The 24,191-nt window shown below is 38.1% G+C and overlaps 1 protein-coding gene across 4 annotated transcripts in view; it reads left to right on the top strand.

Annotated features, from left to right (window-relative positions):
* The first annotated feature begins 16,507 nt into the window (after window positions 1-16,507).
* The window catches only part of BMS1 (BMS1 ribosome biogenesis factor), a 28,305-nt gene continuing 20,621 nt past the window's right edge, over window positions 16,508-24,191 (top strand). The window contains exons 1-7 of one of the 4 annotated variants that reach the window (XM_043926250.1): window positions 16,508-16,653; window positions 18,053-18,267; window positions 18,972-19,162; window positions 20,149-20,228; window positions 22,267-22,455; window positions 23,068-23,210; window positions 23,932-24,053. In XM_043926250.1, the coding sequence (XP_043782185.1) occupies window positions 18,092-18,267; window positions 18,972-19,162; window positions 20,149-20,228; window positions 22,267-22,455; window positions 23,068-23,210; window positions 23,932-24,053 (901 nt within the window). In that variant the 5' untranslated portion in view covers window positions 16,508-16,653; window positions 18,053-18,091. Of the gene's footprint in view, window positions 16,799-18,052; window positions 18,268-18,971; window positions 19,163-20,148; window positions 20,229-22,266; window positions 22,456-23,067; window positions 23,211-23,931; window positions 24,054-24,191 lie in introns of all 4 variants that reach the window. The other 3 variants (XM_043926252.1, XM_043926251.1, XM_043926253.1) reach the window with 3 other exon arrangements.

The raw sequence follows: 24,191 nt of genomic DNA, 5'->3' as shown, positions 1-24,191 counted from the left end.
CAGGGATGGGGTCGCACAGAGTTGGACACGACTGAAGTGACTTAGCAGTAGCAGCAGTAACATGGAAAAGTATATTATGAAGAAATAGTACATAATCACAGTTTTAATAAAAGATGTAATACGAAATATTTTATAAGCCAATATTGTGATATGTATATGAGAATGTTGAGAAAAAGGAAGTCCCATGTTGTATTTTCCTCTTTTAATGCTCTAGTGAAAGAAATAAATAGCTAATAAATTACCAGCTAATAAATTACCTGGTGTTCTTATATGTAACTATATTTACATCTTAGTTGAGAGAGAGAGTGAAATCTTCATTGTCCTGTCCCTTGCAAAGAAGGACACCTACTAAGAAACTGATATCAAAAAAAGACATGCTTCTAAGTGGTTTGTCTTTTTGGGTTATCATAACGTGTCATCTTAACTGATAACAGTATTTAGTAGACACTTTATATTTGAATCCTCTCTGAAATGTTTGCTCTCTCCACCTAACAGTAAGCTTATAGAGCCTGAAAAACTAATCCGTAGAGAAAATATTGCTCCTAGAAGAAGCTTCCATTGGCCTTTTTCCTTTTTTGGCTGCACCTGGTCTTAGTTGTGGCACTTGGGATCTTTTTTTTTTTTTTTCTTTTAGTTTTGGCAAGCAGGAACTTTAGTTGAGTCATGCTAACCCTTCATTGTGGCCAGTGGGATCTAATGCCCCAGGGATCAAACCCAGGCCCCGTGTATTGAGAGCTTGTGGTCTTAGCCACTGGACTGCCAGGCAAGTCCCTTCACTGGCTTTTTAAACAGCTTTATGGAGGTATAATTTGCATACCATAACATTCACTCACTAAGTGTACCATTCAATGGTTTTCAGTAAATTTTCAGGTGTGCAAACATCACTGTAATCCAAATTAGGGACATTTCCATCACCCAGAAATATTCTCTTGAGTAAATATGCTCTCAGTCTCCACCCATAGCCAACCACTGATTTGCTTTTTGTCTCTGTAAATACATGACTTTTCTGAATGTTTCATACAAATATATGACCTTTTACATCTAATTTCTTTTATTAGACAAAATTTTTTGGTCTAATTTGGATTTGTCTAATTTTTAGTTTTTTTCATGTTATGGAGATCCAATTTCTCTATATCCTGACTACCATTTAGTACTGTCTGTTTTTATAATAGTCATTCTAGTGAGTGTGAAGTGGTATCTCATAGTTTTAATTTGAATTTCCCCAGTGACTAATGATGGCTAGCCATGGCTAACCGTGTATATCTTCTCTGGTGAAATGTCTCATGCAAGTCTTTTGCACCTTTTTGAATTGATTTGTTTTTCTTGCTTTGAGATGTATGCCTACATTTTCTGCCCTGACTTTATGTAAGTGAAAGTCGATCAGTTGTGTCCAACTCTTTGTGACCCCATGGACTATACAGTCCATGGAATTTTCTAGGCCAGAATACTGGAGTGGGTAGCTTTTCCCTTCTCCAGGGGATCTTCCCAACCCAGGGATCGAACTCGGGTCTACCACATTGCAGGTGGATCTTTACCAGCTGAGCCACAAAGGGAGTCATAGAATAGAGTCATCTGTACCCGCTTCATTTGAAAGCTGATAAACCTTGACTGTGAGTGTACAAGTAACCTGGCCAGAGACACCCAGTTTGTTAGTAGTAGAACCAGAAGTAGAAAAAGTCTGTGCATGTTATAACAGATAAGTCACCCACCAGGTTCTATTACAACTTAGTTAGAAACAAGTTTTTAATATGTATTTTTGTATTTGTGCTAGGTCTTAATTGTGGCATGTGGGATCTAGTTCCCTGACCAGGGATTGAACCCATGTCCCCTGCAGAGTCTTAGCCAATGGAAAACCAGGGTAGTCCCACAAGTTTTTTTTTAAATTAATTTACTTTAATTGGAGGCTGAATTAATTTACAATATACAAGTTTTGTTTTTTTTTTTATTAGTTGGAGGCTAATTACTTCACAACATTTCAGTGGGTTTTGTCATACATTGATATGAATCAGCCATAGATTTACACGAATATACAAGTTTTTAAGTAGACATTTTCCTCAAGGAACCTCCAGTCCCTTTCTGCAGGGTGATCTCTCTGACTCTAAGGATAGGCAACTCAGGAATATAAGTAAACAAATATGTTGAGTATTTTTCCTACAACGTTGATTATGAAAAATAATGGTTTGTCTTCTGTATAATATTATTTATTCAATTAGTTCTAAATTGGTTTGAAAAGAAAAGTCAAATTAATAAATCATTAGGGAGTAAACCCAGGGTTAAATCGCTCAGCCAAGCTCTATAAATTATCTGTCAGAGTTGCACATGTTAATTCTTCCTCCACATGGTTCTTGCTGACTCCTCAGGGGCCAGAGAAACTTTTTCCCAGAGGGGCTTTAAACCAGCTGGTAGGCAGAAAGTTTCAGGAAGCTAAGTCTCAAAGATTCACAAAAGCCATATCTCACATGACCCACTCCTATTTTCTTCTCTCATAGCTGTGCATTCAGCCTTTTCTGTATTTTCCCGAAAGGGACAGAAAAAGAATAAGTTTGTTCTAGGTGAGTTGTTTGTTTATTCATTTCTCACATTGTCTTTCACTGCAATAATAATTAAAGATTAAAATGATAAAAAAAATTTAAGGAATATATATAGAGAGTTAACAAATCTAAAACAAGGAAAAGTCAACCTTTAGTTATATGGAGATAATATAATTTCTTTGTTTGTATGTATATTATACATATAAGTATCATTTTTATAATAACAATTATATGTGGCTTTATCTCTGATACTTTATACAAAAGGAAAACCCTTTTCTTTGACTTTAAGAATAAACAAAAATAATTCTTCATGGAATATAAAGACTTCCTGGCTTGAAGTCTGAAAAAAATTTCTCTGCTTCATGAAAGTGAGGTGGCTGAAAACCCCACTTAACAAGCCTGAAATGATTGCTGCCTCTCTTTTTCTTTTCTGATTGTCCTTTAGTAGGCACAGAGGGAAGAGAGCCAAAGCATGACTCAGTGGATTTAAGCTGACAATCTCTTGTCTGCTTCTTGGTGTTCTTCCTGTTGTCTTTTAGCAAAGTTTATCCCCAAGCATTCATCCTTGGTCCATTATAATTCTTACCTTAACTATTATTGACTGATTTCATATCATATGGATTGTTAACTATACCAGAGATTGAGACAACCACTCCACATTTGAAATTCAGAAGCTGAATTTTGTAAGTGAGACCTATCACTGGCTAGATATATTCTCAACGCAAACTGTTGATTTTCTGTAGAGTTTTTTGCAAAAAGTTAGTGTATTAATTTCCTGTGGCTGCTGTAACAAGTTACTACAAATTAGCCTAGAAAAACAGAAATTTATTGTCTTTCAGTCTGGACACTAGAAGTCTAAAGTCAAGGTGTTGTCAGGGCTGCACTCCTGCTAAGCTTCTAGAAGAGATTCTATTCACCATCCCTTTTGGCTTTTGGTGGCTGTCGTGAGAGAGAGAGGAGATGGAATGGAAAGAAAAACCAAGATAAAAAAAATACATATCCTTAAACCTGTATCAGTCAGAATTTTCCAAAGAAACAGAAACTATAGTGTCTGTGTGTGTGTGCGCCTGTGTGCTCAGTCGTGTCCGACTCTTTGCAACCCCATAGACTGTAGACTGCCAGGCTCCTCTGTCCATGGAATTTTCCAGGCAAGAATACTGGAATGGGTTGCCTTTTCCTTCTCCAGGGGAACTTCCCTAACCAAGGATCGAACCCATGTTTCTTGTGTCCCCTGCATTGGCAGATTCTTTACCACTCTGCCACCTGGGAAGCTGTTTGCCTATATGTATACATATAATACACATGCACACAACCATATGTATTTGTACATGCGTATACTTATTCATTTTAAGGAATTGGTTCATGTGATTGTGGAGGCTGGCAAGTCTAAAATTTGTAGAGCAGGGAATGTGCTGGTGATCCAGTGGTTAAGACTCCACATTCCCAATGCAGGGTGCCCAGGTTCAATCCCTGGTCAGGGAACTAGATCCCACATGCTGCAACTAAGAATTTGCATGTCAGAACTAAAGATCCTGGACAGCCAAATAAATAAATAAATACTAAAAAAAAAATGTGTAGGGCAGATTGTCAAGCTGGAAACTATAAACATATGTGTGTGTGTGCTTAGTCAATTCAGTTGTGTCCAACTCTTTGTGGCCCCATGGACTGTAGCCCATCAGACTCCTCTTGTCCATGGAATTTTTCAGGCAAGAATACTAGAGTGGGTTGCCATTTTCTTCCTCAAGGGGATCTTTCCAACCCAGGGGTCACACCCAAATCTCTTGAATCTGCTTTATTGGCAAACAGATTCTTTACTGCTAGTGCCACCTGGGAAACCCAAAAATATAAGTGTGTGTATGCTTAGTTGCTCAGTCATGTCTGACTCTTGTGGATATGGAAGTTTAAAAATAGTAGAGCTCATATTTAGCACCAAGTTCCCCTTCACTAAGTTCCTCTGGCTACAAATCTCAAATGTCTCCAGTGGCAGCAAGTAGCAACATTCCCACAGTCAGGTATTTCTTCTCAAACTCCATTTATATTCAATTTGAATTTCACATCTGATATACTCACTTTTCATTTCTTTACTGCTCTTTCATCTTTGTTGGCCTTGTTGCAGTTAACTGTTCTTGCAAATGTCTTATTGCTGAGAGATAAGGAGGCAGTACAACTACGTGCTTTGCTGTCTGTATGATGAATGTATAGCAACCAGTCACTGGCAGACAGACCTTGAAGATGACATGACTGATCATTGTTCATGATGTATGTCTGTTATTTTGTAGTGATTTGTGAACTGAAAAACAAGCAGTGAAGTTTGTACTTTATTTAATTACAGTTATCATGATAACTAAAAATCTGACCTGTGTTGTTTGGCTGGTGTTACTCGACTAAATAGTGGTGACTGAAATTTGTGCATATCAGAGGCATGCGAAGTTGGACAATCTGTCCAGACATAAATTTTCCTACATACCTATTAACATAAATTTGTAGATGCTTAAAAGTTTTTCCTGGCAGAGTGGGTCTTCAGATACTTAGGAGAACTCTTTTGTAAAGGAATGTTCCCAAGATTACACATTATCTATGCCCTGAACAGACCAGGGCATTCTATATCATTAAAGACCCAAATTCAGTTCTCTCCTGATTTTTTGCTATTTGTTAATCCAATTTGCATCCATACCAGATTCTAAGCTTCCTGAGAATTGAAACAGTGTTTTATGTATTTTATATAACCACAGAAACTAGGATACTTTCATGCCTACAATGTATTTTATGTTTGTGTGTACTTATATATATGTATATAGTGTAAGGAAGCAAAATTTGCAACTGCAAAATGTGTCCTTTGGTATGAGGGTTAACTTAAGCTGATTATTTTTAAGAAACAGAAGACTCAGGAAGTCTGTCTTTTTACAGAAAGAATTTAGATATAGGGCCAGTTCCTGGAGTAGAGCTGTCACCAGAGAATCTGCAAAGAACGAAGGCTAGGTGTGGTGGGGCAAACTGCAGCCTAGAGATCCCAGCTTACTGTGTTCCACAGTCTCTGCAGAGCCCAGCAAACATATGTTCACCAAATGTTTGCTTTTCCATCTCCAGGTAAATTGCCTTCCTCCCCTTTGAAATCCCAAATCACTGCCACCAACATCCTCTTTTGTCTTTTGCTGAAGATGGTGTTTAAAGTGAGGGTTTTGGGCCATTTTGGCAAGTTACTTTGTTTTCCTGGGTCTTGCCTCTGTATACATTTCATTAAACTTCTGTTTGATTTTCTTTTGTTATCTGTTCTATGTTAACTTAGTTTATTTTTATTTGAGTATAATTCATTCACAATCTTGTGTTAGTCTCAGGTGTATAGCACAGGGATTCAGTATCGGTTATTACGAGATACTGGTTCTAAGTCTCTGTGCTATACAGTATATCCTTGTTACTTATCTGTTTTATGCATAGTACCTTGTATATGATAATCCCATACCCTAATTTGTCTCTCCTTTTCCCTCTCCCCTTAGTAGGATTGTAAATTGGTGCACCCATCATGTAAAACAGTATGGAATTTCTTCAAAACCTAAAAATAGAACTACCATACTATCCAGCAATTCCACACCTGGCTGTATACCCAGAAAAAAATGAAAACACTAATTCAAAAATTTATATGCACCCAGTGTTTATAGCAGCATTGTTTTTAATAGCCAAGACATTGAAGCAACCCATGAGCCCAACAGAAGATTGAATTAAGGTGTGTGTTACACAGTCACAGAAAAGAATGAAACTTTGCCATTTGCCACAGTGTGGATGGACCTAAAGACCATTTGCTTAGTGAAATAAGTCAGACAGAGAAAGACAAAGCTATATGATATCATTTATATGTGGAATCTAAAAAATAATACAGATAATGCATATGCAAAACTGAAACAGACTAACAGATACAGAAAAGAAGCTTGACATAGAGAATATTATCTTTTGTTAATGTGGTATATCACATTGATTGATTTGCAGAGGCTGAACTATTCTTGTGACCCTAGAATAAATCCAACTTGGTCATGTTGTATGATCCTTTTTATATATTGTTGGATTTGGTTTGCTAATATTTTGTAGAGGATTTTTACATTTGTATTCATCAAAGATACTGGCCTATAATTTTATTTTTTTGTAGTGTCTTTGTCTGGTTTTGCTATCAAGGTAATGGTAGCCTCATGGAATGAATTTGGAAGTGTCTGTCCTCTTCAGTTTATTTATTTATTTATTTATTGGTCCTCGGGTTTCTTTTTTTTAAATTTTTTAGAATTTATTTTTAATTGTTTAACAGTGTTGCATTGGTTTCTGTCATACAGCAGCATATCATCAACATGAATGATGTCGTGCAAGTATACACATGTTCTCTCCCTCTTGAACCTTGAGCTCCCTGTGTTATTGAGCTCCACTAGCTGTCAGTTTTACATACGGTAATCTCTTCAGTTTTTTAAAATAGTCTGAGATAGGTGTATGGTAGAATTCCCCTGTGAAGCCTCCTGGTCCTGAACTTTTTGTCCAGGGTGTTTTTAAATTACATATTCAATTTCACTTCTAGTGATTGGTCTGTTCAAATTGTCTGTTTCTTCTTGACTCAGTCTTGGCAGGCTATATGTTTCTAGAAATTTGCCCATTTCTTCTAGATTTTCCAATTCTTTGGCATATAACTGTTTCATAATATTCTCTTATAATTTTTCTATATCTTTGTGATTTCCAAATTGGAACGAAAGAGTTAAACTCTCATGTCAGTTTAATTCTTAGACCAGTCAGAAGAACCTAGAATGGTAGAGGAAAATTTCTTCCTCCCTGACAACATTAATACATGAATTAATAAATTAATTGGGAAGTTTCACAATGTTTTTCTTTCTCTTACCACAAGTAACACAAAACAGGTAGTATAGTAAACACCTTATGTAAGCTTTTTCTAATTAACTCAACAGTGAACTTGGTGAAGAATTAGTTCCTAAATGTCTTTTCTCTATCTTACAATTGTGATTATTTCAGATTAATCAGATATTTCCTGTTATAGGGATCAATTTCATTTGAGGACGTGACTGTGAACTTCACCTGCTCAGAGGATCTTGTGCAGGGACATAATGCTAGAAAACTACAGCATCCACATTTCACTGGGTAAGCAGAGTAACAGCATCAGGCCTATCCTCTCTTTGTTACCGAACATATGGATCCTTTGTAGAGTTTAATGGTATTTGATTTTGGATACCAGGAATATAGGTGGCCCAATGGTAAAGAATTTGCCTGCCAATGCAGGAGATGTGATTTTGATCCCTGAGTCAGGAGATCCCCTGGAGGAGGAAATGGCAACCTACCCAGTATTCTTGCCTGGAAAATCCCATGGACAAGGGAGCCTACTGGGCTGCTGTCAAAAGTGTCGCAAAGAGTCAGACATGACTTAGTGACTGCATGGACCAGGAATATTGTTTGTGTTTTCACCTCCCCATTGAAAGATTTCAGTGGGTTCTTTCATTGTGCAGCTTCTGAAGCTGGACCTTGGTTTTTCTTCTAAATTCCTGAAGCCAGACAGCTTTCTCTATGTCCTATATCACTTTCTACTGTCAGGGTATTGCATTACCAAACCAGAGGAGATCATCAAGTTAGAGCAAGAAGCACCATGGATATCAGAGGAAGAATTTACAAGTCAGTGTTACCCAGGTGAGTAATCCAGGGGAAACTAGATCCTTGGTGGTTGTTTTAGGTACAGGCATCTTTGGAGCTTCAACAACAAAAAATCTTTGGAGCATTTTGAACAAACCCCTTTAGAAGCTCAATCTATTTGGAAATTACTAAGGATATTTAGCCTACATGCCTCAGACACCTAAATTCACCACAAGATATAGTCTCACACATAAATGTTTTCTTTTTGGCTTGGCTTTTTTTAGGAGTTTAATCCCTATTACCTGTACCTTGAATTTCTGTCTCGTAATAAGTATTTTATCTTCATTAGTTCTCTTTGCTCTAGCATTCTCGGTTGCCCACATTCCCTCCTATCAAGGACTTCTTTTGTTTTCAGGAGTTAATTAATTAACCAATGCTAAATTGAGTATTTGATCCATTCCAATCATGTCCTAAGTGAAAGAGATACCACAGCGGATGAACTAAGTCTTTTGCTATTAGGGAATTTACATATTAGCAGGAAACAGACACAGGAAGGTGACTGCAAAAAAATGGTTTAGAAGAGTGGCAAGAGTAGAAGCAAGGAGATCAGTCAGGAAAAGTGATAATGCCATGGACCAGGTTTAGGAGGACAGAGCATATATAGTGATGGAGTTCTAGGTATATGATGACAGTGAGGTTAACAAAATTAGCATGCAGACTCTAATATACCTCCTCTGATAATTTCTTGGAATACTTTCATTCCTCTGATAATTTCTTGGAACAGCATCCTTGTCTGCTTGTGCTCCATGTCACATTTACTGCATAATTCTCTGATTGAGCATGTTTTATGGTGAATTCCATTCTTTGTAATTCATCCATTCTTACTCTACCTTTTATTCTCTATTCCTGATGTTTCTTTCACCTCTTCTATCCATTTTGAAAGGTATGTATGTTAGTTCAGTTCAGTTCAGTCACTCACTCGTGTCCAACTCTTTGCCACCCCATGAATCGCAGCACACCAGGCCTCCCTGTCCATCACCAACTCCCGGAGTCTACCCAAATCCATGCCCATCCAGTCGGTGATGCCACCCAGTCATCTCACCCTCTGTCATCCCCTTCTCCTCCTGCCTCCAATCCCTCCCAGCTTCAGGGTCTTTTCCAGTGAGTCAACGCTTCGCATGAGGTGGCCAACGTATTGGAGTTTCAGCTTCAGCATCGCCACATAAATATACGTACATTCATTGCCAACTTTCCTCCCCTTTTCTACCCCAAAGTAGCTTTGATTAGTTGGTTCATTGTCACCCCTTCCCCTCAAATCCTAAGAAAAGTGGAGGAAATGGGAAAATTTATTTGGGAGTTTTATCTCAAAAGAATGGTTCTGAAACCAAAGAGATAAATAAAGTGTATTTGTTTATTAGCCAAATTTAAGAATTATTTTCATTCATAACATATGTTTAATTTTTCTTGTCTTTAGAAGAGTTGAAAGTTGATGGTGTGATAAAGAGCAAAGAAAACCAAGATAGACATATATGGCAAGCTGCATTTATTATTAACAAAAAAGTAATTACAGAGAAAGAGACTATATTAAGAAAGTCATTTAATTTTTGCATAGACTCTATTCCTTCCGGAAAAATGTGGAATAAATATAACCCAGATGGAATCAGTTTAGAAAATATGTCAGAGTTAACCACTAATAATAGAAACTATTCAAGAAAGAAATCTGGTGATACCAATGGATGTGAGAAATTACTTCCTGAAATTAATCATGAGAAAACTCATACTGGGGAGAAACATAATCAATTTAATAAAAATGGGAACACTTTCTATCTTAATGAGGATTTTATTCAGCAAAAGAGACACACAAGAGAGGCACAGTGTTGAGCAACTATTTGAATATAATTCATGCATTAAAACCTTCCAATATAATGCTCTTTTCATTACTCAAGAGAGAACTCACACTGGAGAGAAACTCTGTGATTATGATGAATGTGAGAAAACTGTCAGGGATGAGTCAAACCTCATGTTACCTCAGATAATTTACTCAAGGAAGACTCACTATAAGCTTAATGCATCTAGGGAAACCTGTGATAAATCAGTCTTCTGGAAGAAATGTCATACACTTTAGATATGGGTGAGAAATACCATGTTACACCATGAGTGTAACATATGTGGAAAAAGGCTTCTCCCAGAAGCCAAACCTCACAGTACACCAGAGGACACACACAGGAGAAAAACCCTATCAATGTAATGAATATGGGAACGCTTTTTACCATAAGCCAGCCCTCACTGTACATCAAAGAATTCATACAGGAGAGAGACCCTATGAATGTACTAAGTGTGGGAAAACCTTCTATCAGAACTCAGCCGTCCATCAACATCAAAGAACACACATGGGTGTGGAAAATCTTTCTTCCAAAAGTCAAATTTGACTGTGCATCAGAAGTCTCACATGGGAGAAAAATGTTGTAAATGTGATGAGTGTGAGAAATCTTTCAGTATAAGGTCAAAACTCACGGTACATGAGAGAATACACTCAGGGGAGAAGCCTACAAATATAGTTAATGTGGGAAAATTTATTATATGAAGTCAACCCTCAGTAAGTATCAAAGACTTCACACAGGGGGAAAAAATATATGAATGCACTGAATGTAGGAAGACCGTCTGTGGGAAGTCAGTTCTTCTTAAACATCAGAGAACTCATACAGGACAGAAACTTTGTGAATGTGTTGTAAGTAGAAAAATCTTTTCTGAGAAGTCAACCCTTACCAAACATCAGAGGATTCATTCTGGGGAGAAACCCTACAAATGTAACAAGTGTGGCAAAGCTTTCTGCCAAAAGTCACAACTCATTCAACATCAGAGGATTCATACAGAGGAGAAACCCTATGAATGTCAAGGATGTGGGAGAACATTTTGCCAGAAGGCATCCCTCGATGTACATCAGAGAACACACATAGGAGAGAAGCCCTTTGATTGTGAAAAGTGTGGAAAATCATTCTATGGCAGTTCAATCCACCTTAAACATGAGAAAACTCACACAGGGGAGAAACCTTATAATGGTAATGAGTGTGCAAAGACCTTCAACTACAAACCAACTCTTGTCACACATCAGAGAATACATGCAGAAGAGATACGATGTAAAGATGGGTGTATAATACATTCCTCCCATAATTCAGAGGCTTTATGATAGAAACTGTGTCTGGGAAAGAAACTCTATGCCTGTAATGAATGTGGGAAGTCCTTGTACCAGAAGTCAGCCTTCAGTTTATATCAGAGAACCACATGGAAGGAATCCTGGCAGTGTTTTTATATGCAAAAATGCATTTCCCTTTGCTGCTGGACACATTGCTCATCTATATTTGTCAGCCTCTCTCACATCCATGTGGGACAATGTGAACGAGATCTGGCCAATGGGATGTGAACATAATGATGTCCTTCACTTCCAGGTCTGAGACATAATGGGCTCCATGGTAGTCCTTCATGTTCTCTGTTCTCTGTGGGGTAGGAATGTAGCTGACTTCCATTGAGAGGTCTGTACACACTGTATACAGGTGAACTGACACAAGAGTAGAGACTTCTGTCAAAATCCTGAATGTTTAGAAGGTTCATCCATAAATCAAAGTACTTTTAATTGGAGAGATCAGAGTCAAAAAAATCTATTGGTTACAAACAAATATAGAAAGGCCGTACCAAAAGGTGATATTTTATCGAGCCTCAGGTAAATCAGTAGAATAAAACTTTATAAACATTTGACTTTCTGAAAGTTTTCAGTAAAACATACTTTATCATATTTCAGAGAATTCTTATTGAGGGAGGCAATTTAGAAAAAATAGAGAAATTTAAAAAATGTTTTGGTAACAAAATTCTATAAGTGAAAATATTTCCTATGAATGTAGCCACTGTAGTACATGTGGTTTTGTAAAACATCATAATATTTTAAATTAATAGGTATATAGTATTATGAGAAGCTCTTGAACTGTGGGGGACTTTTATATTAAAGTATATTATATATTATTTTCTGTGTTTAAAATTTTCACTGGCACTCAAGAAAATCAAACTAAAACATCAAGATCCTGAATTTAATGCCCACTATGACGTGTTTTTCATTGTAAATGTCACTGTAGTCTTTTATATTTTACCACAATATATATTTTATGTGAAATAATGCTTGACACATTTAAAGTATCATACTAGTTGACCCTTGAATAATGGAGGGGTTAGGGAAACTGAACCTCTGTGCACTTGAGAATAAGAATATATTGGCCTCCACATCTTCAGTTCCACAATCACAGATTCGACCAACCATTTATTATATAGTCCTGTAGTAGTTACTACTGAAAAAAATTCATGTGTGAATGGACCCACACAGCTCAAACTTATATTGTTCAAGGGTCAACTGTACACACATTTTCTCTACTATTTTATGGCATACATTAATAAGTATGAGCATTGTTACTGAACTACCTCTTCAGTAAAGAAATCAACGGTATTTTTGTCAGCCACATGTTTCTCAAATAACAATTATTTACATACGAAGTACAGGCTAAGTTAACAATTTTTATCTCTAGCATAAGCCTGATGTTAAGAAAGAATCTGTGAACAGTAATGCTTTTTTTGCTTATCACCATAAAATGTACTCAGTGAGAAAACCTCCTCTTTCAACATGCTGAAATGTTTAAATGGGGGCTCTTGGTAGGTTTGAGTGTGCCAGCCTAAGTTATATGTACTTAGGAATTATTTGTACAGTAACATGCTAAATACTGTTGTCTTTACTTCCCAGTGTTAGCAGCCATGGATAGTGTGGTGCTGATGCTGACAGACATGTTTTGTAAAAGGTCATATAATAAATATTTTAAACTTGTAGGCCACTTTGCTTTCTGTCACTGTTTCTTTTTAACAACCTATAAAAACTATTCTTAGCTCAAGGATCATTGAAAAACAGGCTGTTGGCCAGATCTGGCCTTTGGGCTAGTATACTGATCTCTGGGTAAAGCAGTTAAGAGCATGGACTCTGGAACCACAGTTACTAGACTCAAATCCCAGTTCTACTACATATTAGCTGTGTGACCTGGGCCAAATCCCTTAACATCTGGTCTGCAATTTCCTTATCTGCAAAATGATGATAATGATATTACCTACCCCAGTGGAGATTAGGTAAGTTAGTAAATGTAAACTACTTAGATCATTGTTTAGAGTATAAGTGTTAGCTTTTCTATGAGGAGTGTAATTTCCTCACAAAAGATTTGTAGGAGCTTTTATAGACTAGATACTCCACAGCTATCTCTCATTTGTTCCATGCCAGCAGAATGTTGTGTTTGTTTCATTGTCCATCTTTCCTTCATATGATACAGAAGATAATGATCTAACCTCATTTATTTTCAGCTTTTGACATATAATTGACAAAATTGTAAGATACAGTTGGTTGTCCATATCCAAGCATTCCACATCTATGCATTTAACCAACCATGAATTGAAAATATTTGAAAAATAGATTCTGGAAAGTTCCAAAAAAGCAAAACTTGAATTTGCTGCATGCCAGTACTATTTACATACCATTTACATTGTATTTATAACTATTTACATAGTATTTTCACTGTAGTAGGTATTATTTAATCTAGAGTTGGCTTAAATTATATGGGAGGGTGTCCATAAGTTATATGCAAGTAATACCCTATTTTATATAAAGGATTTCAGTATCTGACATGGATCCTGGAACCCTTTTAGGACATTTGGTCCTGTCCAAAACATCCATGGAGACATTTGGTCCATGATTCACGAAGTAATGCAAACATTTAACTTCATCAAAAATTTGTTGTTTTTGTTGTATGCAATTCATGATGGATTTTGGATTTCACATTTATTCTTCCTTGTCATAAAGTCTGGCAGGGTTACTCTTAGGTTAATGTTCAATTGCTCTTGAGTATGTATTGACCTGATTATTGGTTTTGTATTCATTATACCTGCTAACAATTTTGGTTACATGAATTTGATTTTGTTAATTTCACTGTGAAGTTGGGGTGGCCATCTTTGAATGTGACCACCAAGAACTGGGTGATAACTTGTTCACTGCTTTGCTATTCATCCTTTAACACTTCAGCAGATATCCAAATTGAAAGATGATGCACTACCATCAGCTTTTGAAATTTGTTATGCCAACCTTTCACTGTGTTGCTTGTCCTCTGATCACCATTTAGTACTGAATTATAGACATTCCAAGTTTCTGATGGAAATCTTGCAGCTTCTAGTGTTCTGCTTCTGCCATTCTTTCCATGGACATACACTCTAACTTAATCCATTAGGTATCTAAATTTTCTTTTGCATTCTCCCCAGGGAATGCAAAAAGTGTCCTTTAAAACATGGATGTACACTTACGTTGTGGTGGTTTAGTCGCTAAGTCATGTCCAACTCTTGCGACCCCATGGACTGTAGCCCGCCAAGCTCCTCTGTCCATGGGATTTTCCAGGCAAGAATACTGGAGTGGATTGCCATTTCCTTCTCCAGGGAGTCTTCCCAACCCAGGAATCAAACCCAGGTCTCCTGCATTGCAGGCAGATTTTACCGACTGAGATATGAGGGAAGCCCATACACTTATACATGTTACTTCCCATTGTTATATACTGGAGTAACATCCTGGAGTAGGAAGGGATCCTGCACTCAAGTACAGAATTCCTTCAGGTGGACATGGTGGTAATTAATCTACAGTAACAGGCAGGCAGCAGAGAGCTACATGGGTGGATGTGGTAGTGGAAATCTTTGATGGTGGGAGTCTCCACTTCCCTTTTTTTAGTGAACTGGGAAGCAAGAAGGGGGAGGTGGTGAGAAGGATTAAAAAGAGAAGATGAGGTGTGAAATACTCATTTAGAATAATAGCATAGATCAGGCAAAGTTAAAATTATTAAAGTGAGGGTAGTCAGCACGGTTCTGGGTTTTCCTCCAGTTATGTTTATTTGCATTGCTGCAGCATGGAATAGATGGGCAATTGGGTTTACGCAGGGCTTTCAATTTACCAAGCAGGAATGATGAGGTGACAGGGAGGTGAGGTTGAGGATGCAAGACACTGATTATAATGATTAACCATGGACTTGAAACTAGTTTACTAGGGAGGGAGAAGTCATAAGGGAGCAAGTTAGTACTATATGGGTTGGAGATATGGGTTGGGTCATGATGTCTTGATTCAGGGCATTAGAGGGAGTAAACTGTAAAGAAAGCAAGTTGGAGTTAGAATCGGATGCTTCTGGGGGCTCCAGTCCTTAGATAGGACAAAGTCCAGGTAGGGTACCATCTTAGGGAACGTGAAAGCTTGAAGTAAGGCAGAGGATAAAAGTGTCATTCATGGAGCCAAGAGGTCGTTGGAAGAATTATAATGTGTATACTGAAATTTCCAAGAAGTGAGGGGAACAGTGTTGCACGATATCACAAAATTATAACCTCTTCACAGATGAGGGAACTGTGTGCCCTGTACAGTAGCCTCCGAAGCACAGCACAGAGGATATAGAGTTCAAAGAGTGAATACTTGTGGGATGCTGAGGGTGAAAAGCATAGGTGAGCCTAGCTTTAGGAGGTAGAAGAACTGAGCCTCGGGTGCCTTGGTGGGATCATACTGAAACGAAAATCTCCAGGAGGGAAATTTAAATTCTGAAAATGTACCTAGCATTGTTGGCACTAGAGCATCCCAGATCACCTGAGAAGTGGAAATGGGCAGAGCCCTGGGCGGGGGAGTTGTGCCCCAAGAAAAAGGCAAGAAGTCCACCCCCCCGGCAAAAGCTCCGCTTTCAGGAACAGAAAATGGCCAAAGAATTTCATGCTGGGTCAGAGTGTCCTTGCTCTTAAAGTCTGTTGGTCTCGGCAAAACAGGGTCCTAGCACTAAAAGCGTCCTCCAGCTCTGTCATCTTTAAGGATAGCAACCAGTGCACGCGGACCAACCAGTGCGACTCCCAGTGGAGTGCTACTCCGTTTGGCCAGTTGGAAGATGCAGTACCTGGGGCTTTCGAAGTGGATGGGCTCAGTGACTCCGGTGTGACTAGGACAAATGTGTCATATCTAGCTTTAGTCCCGAACCAGGGAACGGGTACCGTGCCGCACCGTCACCACGGCCTCGGCGTGAACCTGGGCGTGGGCGGCGCCAGGGGGCTCTCAGGCTCATAGCTGCAGCGCGGGTGGGGCTGCAGAGCCGGGCGGGGCGAGGAGGGATTGGGCTGTGGAGTGGGGCGGGGCGGGGCTCCCGGTAGAGCGCACGGCGCAGTCTTTGCCAACATCTGCCCTCAGCCAATCACAAGCCTTCCTTCTGGCTTTCCTCTGAAAGTCTTCCTCCCGCTGCTCTTTTTCTTTTGCCTCCTTGTTTCCCGCCGGCATGTAGAGTCCGCTGGTAGGTTACATTTCCGCTTCCGGCGCTGTCCATGCGGGCCTGAGGAAGAGTAGCAGTTGGGAACCCGGTAACGGCCGCGGGCTGGGGGAAGAGGCGGCAGTCTGGTCTTCCGGGCTGGGGCTCCAAGAGAGTCGCGAGTCGTGCGCGTGGTAAGGTCCTCCCTCGGTTCTTCTGGACAGTCTGCACCTGAGGAGCGTCTCTTGCGCGGGGCAGACATATTTCGTACCTGCCAGAGAAGTGTTGAATGAAATTCACTCAGAGAGCCAGGACCGGGAGAGAAGGTGACAGGGAGAGGTGAGAGGTCGTTTCATAGCTGGGTAATCCTAGCAGTGACTTAGACCTGAGCCAGATCTGTTGACTCCAAATTGTGCTTTTCTCACCACCCCCACGCCCCCACGCCCCACCCAACCGTAAGAAGGAGAAAGTCATCCGTACAAGTTCGGAACCAAAATATATTCATAGTAGAGAGGAAAAATAATGTCTCTGAAATTCTTCACCTATTTAGTCAAAGCTTTCCTAGAATCCAGCTCTCCTAACTCCCGGCTAGTGTTTGTCTAGGTGGTGGTGGTGTTTTTTCCATTATGCTGGTATATGTGGCCTTTCTGTTTCCTCTGGGGAGTGTCTGTGGGAAGTCTCTGACTGACCGCCAACAATTGTGCAGACTTCTGATGTCCCTATAGAGTGTCACAGAACATGGGTTTGGATTTCTTCCACTACTTTAGATCTTAGCTGTAGTCGTCTCCGTGTACAATGCCTAGCTTATTATAGGTCGATGCAAATATTAATTGAACTGAAATAAATTTAGTACCTTATTGAATTAAGTAACCTCACCCCCCCTCTTTTTTCCCCCAAACAAGCGCGCAGATTGTATGCGACCTGATTTTCTAAAAAACTCTTCAGTCTAGTGGTTCCTAATTTATGGGCCATGAATTCCTGGGACTCTCAGAAATCATTGTAAGGGTTTCTGCAAACCTATGTGGTGTCAGCAGGGAGATATTGCCGTTTTTTAAAATATATATACATGTATCAGAACTTAAAAATTTTGCATATTCAGCAATTGCTAAATGTAACACTGCTATTACGTTGGAAGATTATAAAATGATTTTATTTTTCAAAATAAAATATCTTAAAAATATGTAAATGTGAAAGCCATTTCATTAATCCAGTTGATTTTTAAGGCTGAGTTTATAGGGTAACTACTAGTCACATGTGGCTATTTAAATTTAGAGTTGAATTAAGTAAAGTTAAATAAAATTTAAAATTCAATTTCACTAGTTCTTAATACCTACATGTGCCTGGCGGCTACTGTGTTGAAAAATACAGGATATTTAAGACAAAAGTAACCTAAGCAGAGGTAACCAATTTATAGCAAAATAGAAAAAAGTGAAATTGGGGATAATATTAAGCAGTTTCCCCCCTTGTTGAGTAACAGAGGTGGGAAATATATATCTTTTCATAAAGATTTAAATGAAATTTACTATTTTTCTCTGGGTTTTTACTTTTATTTTTTTGATTGTAAAATGCTTCTCTTGCCTCCATCCCACTCAGTATAGGTTAGAGTTACTTGTGAATTGGTAAAAGGCCACGATGGACGCTAAGGACCAGAAGAAACACAGAAAGAAAAACAGTGGGCCCAAAGCTGAAAAGAAGAAGAAACGGCATCTGCAAGATCTCCAACTTGGTGATGAGGAAGATGCCCGGAAGAGAAACCCCAAAGCATTTGCAGTCCAGTCTGCTGTGCGGATGGCGAGATCCTTTCACAGGTATGTTTAACTGGAGTCTAGTGGTTCTTCCATTTATTCTTTTTAAATAGTAGGAGCCTCTCCAGTTATTTGGGTTCATGAGTCTGTTCCAACTCTGAAGGACATGGAGCTACAGGCTATGTTTCTTGTACTGAAATGTAAGAAGTCTTTCCTGTGGAAGCCACTTAGCCTCCAGCATCTGCATACAGATTGGCTTCTTTTGTCCAAGAGAAAAGCTTAAGAATTTATAGAATTTGTAAATTTTAAACAATTTCTATGACAACAGGTACACTTGTGTTGTTTTCTGGATATCTTTCATATAATTACAGTGTGTTGTATTAAATAGCTTTCATTAATGAGTCCTTATTATAGGTATATTAAACATTATTGAATTAAATTCTTCCAATAGGAGAGCCAAAGCCTCCTCTTTTATTTATTATGGTACACTGCCTCCATGTTTGTCTCTTGTTTTCTTTTTAAAGTATTGAAGTCAGCTAATAAGGCAAACCGACTTAAGGTGTGTAAGGTTTTCAACTCTGTACTATTGAAGTCAGCCTGATATATATATATATTTACTGAAGTGGTTATTTGGACTGGGACCAGAAGTTAATAATGTATAATTGTATTCACATATTGTCTGTTCTGCTCTCTTTAAAGTCTTTGCTTCTAGGGAGAATGCCTTCTATATTGAAAGTGAATTTTTTTTTTTTTAAACACACAAATAGGACTCAGGATTTGAAGACAAAAAAGCATCACATTCCAGTGGTTGATCGAACTCCACTAGAGCCCCCACCAATAGTGGTGGTTGTGATGGGGCCTCCAAAAGTTGGAAAGAGCACTTTGATTCAGTGCCTCATTCGGAACTTTACCAGACAGAAGCTGACAGAGATCAGAGGCCCTGTAACAATCGTGTCAGGTAAGAGGTGCTATCACAGACTGGCGTGGCAAGTGTAGTCATCTGGGGGACATGCATGTCTTTGTTGAACACTTTCTTGGCTGGTAAATGTTAAAGTAATATTGTCACTTCATGTTACTGCTCTTATACTTTTATTATGGCTGTAGCTTCTGAAAAGGATAGATTCCCCAAGGTAATAATAATGTAAATGTATACCTTATTCTGACTGCTATATGGATTTGCAAGCTGTGCTCCTCTGAAAGGCTTGGCAGACCGGGGTGGGCTGGCTTGGTCATGGTGAGCACCTTCATTTAACAGATAGTGAGTACCTGCCATGCACCAGGCACAGCTGCTTGCTCTCATGAAGCCACATTCTTGTGGAAGTGAGGGAGTTTTTCATTTCTTTTTCCTGTGAGAACTCATCTGCTCTGGGAAATGGTGACCTTTCTAAAGTCTGAGGGAAGATGAAACAAATTCCCATATGACAGTGGTAGAATCTGAAGTCTCTTCTGATAGCAATAATATATTTGGATTAAGGCTTTTCTTTTTCTTAAGGCATTCCCATGATTATGACTGATTTCTTTTAGTTTAACTTAAAAATAATGATTGCTACAGGAACTTTCTGTTGCATTATGTTGGAGGGTTTTTTCCGCTGTTGTGAGAACAGGGAAAACTTTGATAGAGATAAAAGTGTTAACCCACTTCTAAATATCATGATCATGGCCATCATGAAGCCTACTTATCTGCCCATCCAGTTGGAATTTTACCTGTTTGAGCAATTGATTCATAAGATAGACTTTTGATACTCTTAAAGTTAGAGAACATAGCAAGAAAACTAAGATGGAATTTGTTTGATTAGTTTTCTCCCATAAAAATGAATTTCTGATATACTCTTGTGAATGTATAAGGTGCAGAAAGCAGGTACAATTAAAAAATAATAACAATTAGAATTAACAGATTTTTTCCAAGATTTTTTAAAAGTAAAATTTTCATTTTTTCACTTATAGGTAAAAAGCGCAGACTCACCATTATTGAATGTGACTGTGACATTAACATGATGATTGACCTGGCTAAAGTAGCAGATTTGGTAAGTCACTGGGGATAGCATGGGTTTCTGATGGGGACTTACAGCAGTGAGATAGGTTATTTATCACATGTTGAAGGAAAGAAAGGTTTAAGATTATAGAAAGAATGATGAGTATCATCAGGGATACAAAAGATGTGTTTGACTTGGTGATGATAATGATAATTGTCATAATAAAAATAGAATGTGCATAATGAAACGTATTCTGAAATCTAAAGGCAAACCATAGGTCAGAGAAAACCTTTAATGAATGTAGCTAATAAAAGCTCATTGATGGGACTTCCTTGGTTGTCCAGTGGCTGAAACTCCCTGCTCCTAATGCAGGGGGTCCAGATTCAAATCCTGGTCAGGGAATTAGATTCCTCCATGCTGCAACTGAAGATCCTGTGTGTTGCAGCTAAAACCTGGCACAACCAAATAAATAAATACATATATTTTTAAAGCTCATTAAGATATACATACATACATACAAGTTTATAATAATACCATTTCTTGGACCTTTGCTAACCGCTTCTACAAATTTAGCTCAGCTAATCCCCCAGGATGCCTTTGAAGTAAGTAGGTATTATAACTCTAGTTTATATATGATGAAATTGAGGCTCCCAGAAATAAACAACTTGTCTCAGGATGGGACCTCTGTTCTTGGTTGTGTCAGAAACTCTGTTCTTAAATTATGATAAAATATGGATCTTTTTACCGTATTGGGTAAAAAAAATCTCATGACAACTTCTGAGTATTTACAATAGAAAAATCTATGTTTTACTTAGCATATGGAAATTTTATAGCCTTGATTGCATTTATAGAAATGTTAATGTCTGTTAATTACCTTTAAAACTAGCAAAAATAAAGCCAAAGAGGAAAAAAATTAAACCATATTGATTAGTAAGTGTGGGTTGACAGATACCTTTTTTTAAAAAAAAATTTTTTTGTTTAGCACCTCTGAAGAGCTATTTGGGACAAAGAGCTGCAGATTTTATCCTTTGGCCCAGGAACTCTCCTAAAACATAAAAAGTAATTTAATATAGGTGTTACAGTTGTGCCATCTTAATATCAGAGAAATAAGGACCATTCATATTTTGAATATGTAATGCTACCATTAATAAAAATAAATGTTATTGCCAATACACAATAGTATAAACTTATTAAATCTTGTGTACTTAAAGTGATTGAAATAGTTCAGCATGTCATTAGTTTCTCTTTTATGTAATGTACACCATATACTAATTTTAAAAGTATACACGTATTAAGAAAAATGCCTTTCATATACATACAAGATTTAAAAAGGAACACATGCCTTTGGTGAGAGATTCAAATTGCTACAGGGTATGCACAATGCATGATTTTTGCTTTCCTATCTCTGACCCCTTATTCTCAGTCCCTTTCCAATATCTTTCCAGATATGTATAGAAACACACATACAACCCTTTTAAAGCTCACACTATTTATCATACATGCTGTTCTATGCTTTGCTTTTTTTTCACTTAGTATGTCTTGAAGGTGTAAAATAAGTACTGTGGTTCAACCTCATTCTTTAAGTATCCAATTATGTAGATACTTAAAGATTTATTGATTTATTTATTCCAGCTTAATTTGATTGCTCTGTTCTGGGTTGTCACAAAGCCTCTGAAGTCACAGTGAAGTCACAGTGGTATATGGATTTGTGTGCACATGTATGAACATTGGAGGATTAATAGTGGCTTCACTTATCTTTAGTTGACAAAGGTAGTGCTCTTTTCTATCATGGTGATTCCCTAAATAATCATTTGATTTAGTCTGGAGCAGGAATTGGCAAGCTTTTTCTATAAAGGACAACATAGTAGATATCTTAGGCTTTGTGGGTCCCAGTTTCTGTTGTAGTTACTAAGTTGGCAGTTGTAGTGCAAGTGCAGTGTGGACAATATATAAACAAATCAACCTGGCTGCGTTCCAGTAGAACTTTAGTTATAAAACAAGTGATAGGCCAGATTTGGCTCATGAGCCATAGTTTGGTGGTGGTCTATTTTGAGTAGCCTCCTTAAGAAATTGTGTCTTCTGTTTTTAGGTTTTGATGCTTATAGATGCCAGCTTTGGGTTTGAAATGGAAACATTTGAATTTCTAAACATCTGCCAAGTACATGGCTTTCCTAAAATCATGGGCGTTCTCACTCATCTGGATTCCTTCAAGCATAATAAGCAACTGAAGAAAACGAAGAAGCGACTAAAACATAGGTTCTGGACAGAAGTCTACCCGGTAGGAAGAGAATTAATTATTGAATATTAACACTGTAATCCTTTAAAAATAGAATAAGTAGGAGAGATTAACAAACATCTCTGCAGGATCACGTCCTTAGTTTCGTTAATATATCTGTTCATAGTCCCTGGAATATTGCGTTTAGATAGTCTTTGTTCTGGACTTCTTTCTGTGTCTCATTGGTCTCTGCATCCGTCCTGCACCAGGCAGTGTCTCGCTCTTAAGTATTTTGAATTTGTGATTTAATAGAATGTATCCAGAGTTTTTCCTTGTTGCGGGACCAGGAACTATAGTGCACACACACTGCCCCTCGTTCCTCTTCCCCATACTACTGTGTCCCATCCGTCATAGAATGTTTTCTGTGCCCAGGAGCCTGTGTTCTTTATCATACTCCAGACACATGCCACTGCTTAACTTAAAACTGAATATATTTGCAGTTCTGTCCCTACAAAGCCCTAACAATATGAATCCTGAAAGAACCCAGAGAAGTTCTGGAAGTGTTGGCATAGTGGGTTGCTGGAAGTCTCCCTTTCTTAGAATTGCTTCTTTAAAGGCCTTTATTTTGGTGCTGTATTGACAAGAATTTAATTTTTTGTTTTTCTTAATATTTAGGGTGCCAAGCTATTTTACCTTTCTGGAATGGTACACGGAGAATACCAAAACCAAGAAATTCACAATCTGGGCCGTTTTATTACAGTTATGAAGTTTAGGCCTCTTACGTGGCAAACTTCTCACCCTTATATCCTGGCAGACAGGTAAAAAGTGAATGTAAACTTTTTCCTTCCTGACTCATATAAAGCTAAAAAAGGTTAGCTTATTTTGTCTTAATTATTGAAAGTATGGAGAGAAGTATAGTTGATGGAAAATATCTACTGTTTTTGTACCATTACTTATAGATACAATGGCTTCAGGAGTAAAAAAAAAAAAAACGTATGAAATGTTCAAAAAAACGTGAGGATTTTGAAGGCTATACTATGTGGGCCCCATCCTGCTGTTTGAGCCTTAATTTTCAGTGATGCTGTTTTTGGACTGTGGCGCTCCGGTCACTCCGATGTGCTGTGTGCTCTCCTTTCTTTATGCTTTTTTCATATTTTTTTTATCAACCTGGAGTACCCTTTCTCCACCTACCAAATTTAAGCCACACTAAAAAGCCCAGATCAAAGCTTATCTTCTCCCTTAAAGGGTTTTTCTGGATTTGTTCTCTACTTTTCCTTAACCCCGGCTGCATGTCGTTTCCCATTTCTGGTGTCTTGCTTAAGGAATGTGGATACTGTAGAGCCTAAGAGAGATATAGTCAGGTGTTGCTTCTTTTTCTCTAGTAGATGATGAACTCTGCTCCCTTATTTTTGTATTTTCTATACTTTTCTAAATAATACGTGTAGTGAATTACTGAATGTGAGAATCATTGAAATGTGAAGAGAGTTATAAGAACTCTGACATTCATTTCTGCCATATAAAATTGGTTTGTTTTTCTAGGATGGAAGATTTGACAAACCCAGAAGACATTCGAACAAATACCAAGTGTGACCGGAAGGTTTCTCTTTATGGTTATTTAAGGGGAGCACACTTGAAAAACAGAAGCCAAGTTCACATACCAGGTATCCTTTTGCTATAAAATATATTTGTAGAACTCTTGGCATCACTTCAGTTCTCAGTTCAGTGACTCAGTCATGTCCAGCTCTTTGCGACCCCATGGACTGCTGCTCGCCAGGCTTCCCTGTCCATCACCAACTCCT

The sequence above is a fragment of the Cervus elaphus genome, chromosome 15 (assembly GCF_910594005.1).
Source record: "Cervus elaphus chromosome 15, mCerEla1.1, whole genome shotgun sequence".
NCBI classification, from domain to species: domain Eukaryota; kingdom Metazoa; phylum Chordata; class Mammalia; order Artiodactyla; family Cervidae; genus Cervus; species Cervus elaphus.
This window is presented reverse-complemented; position numbering and strand designations above follow the sequence as displayed.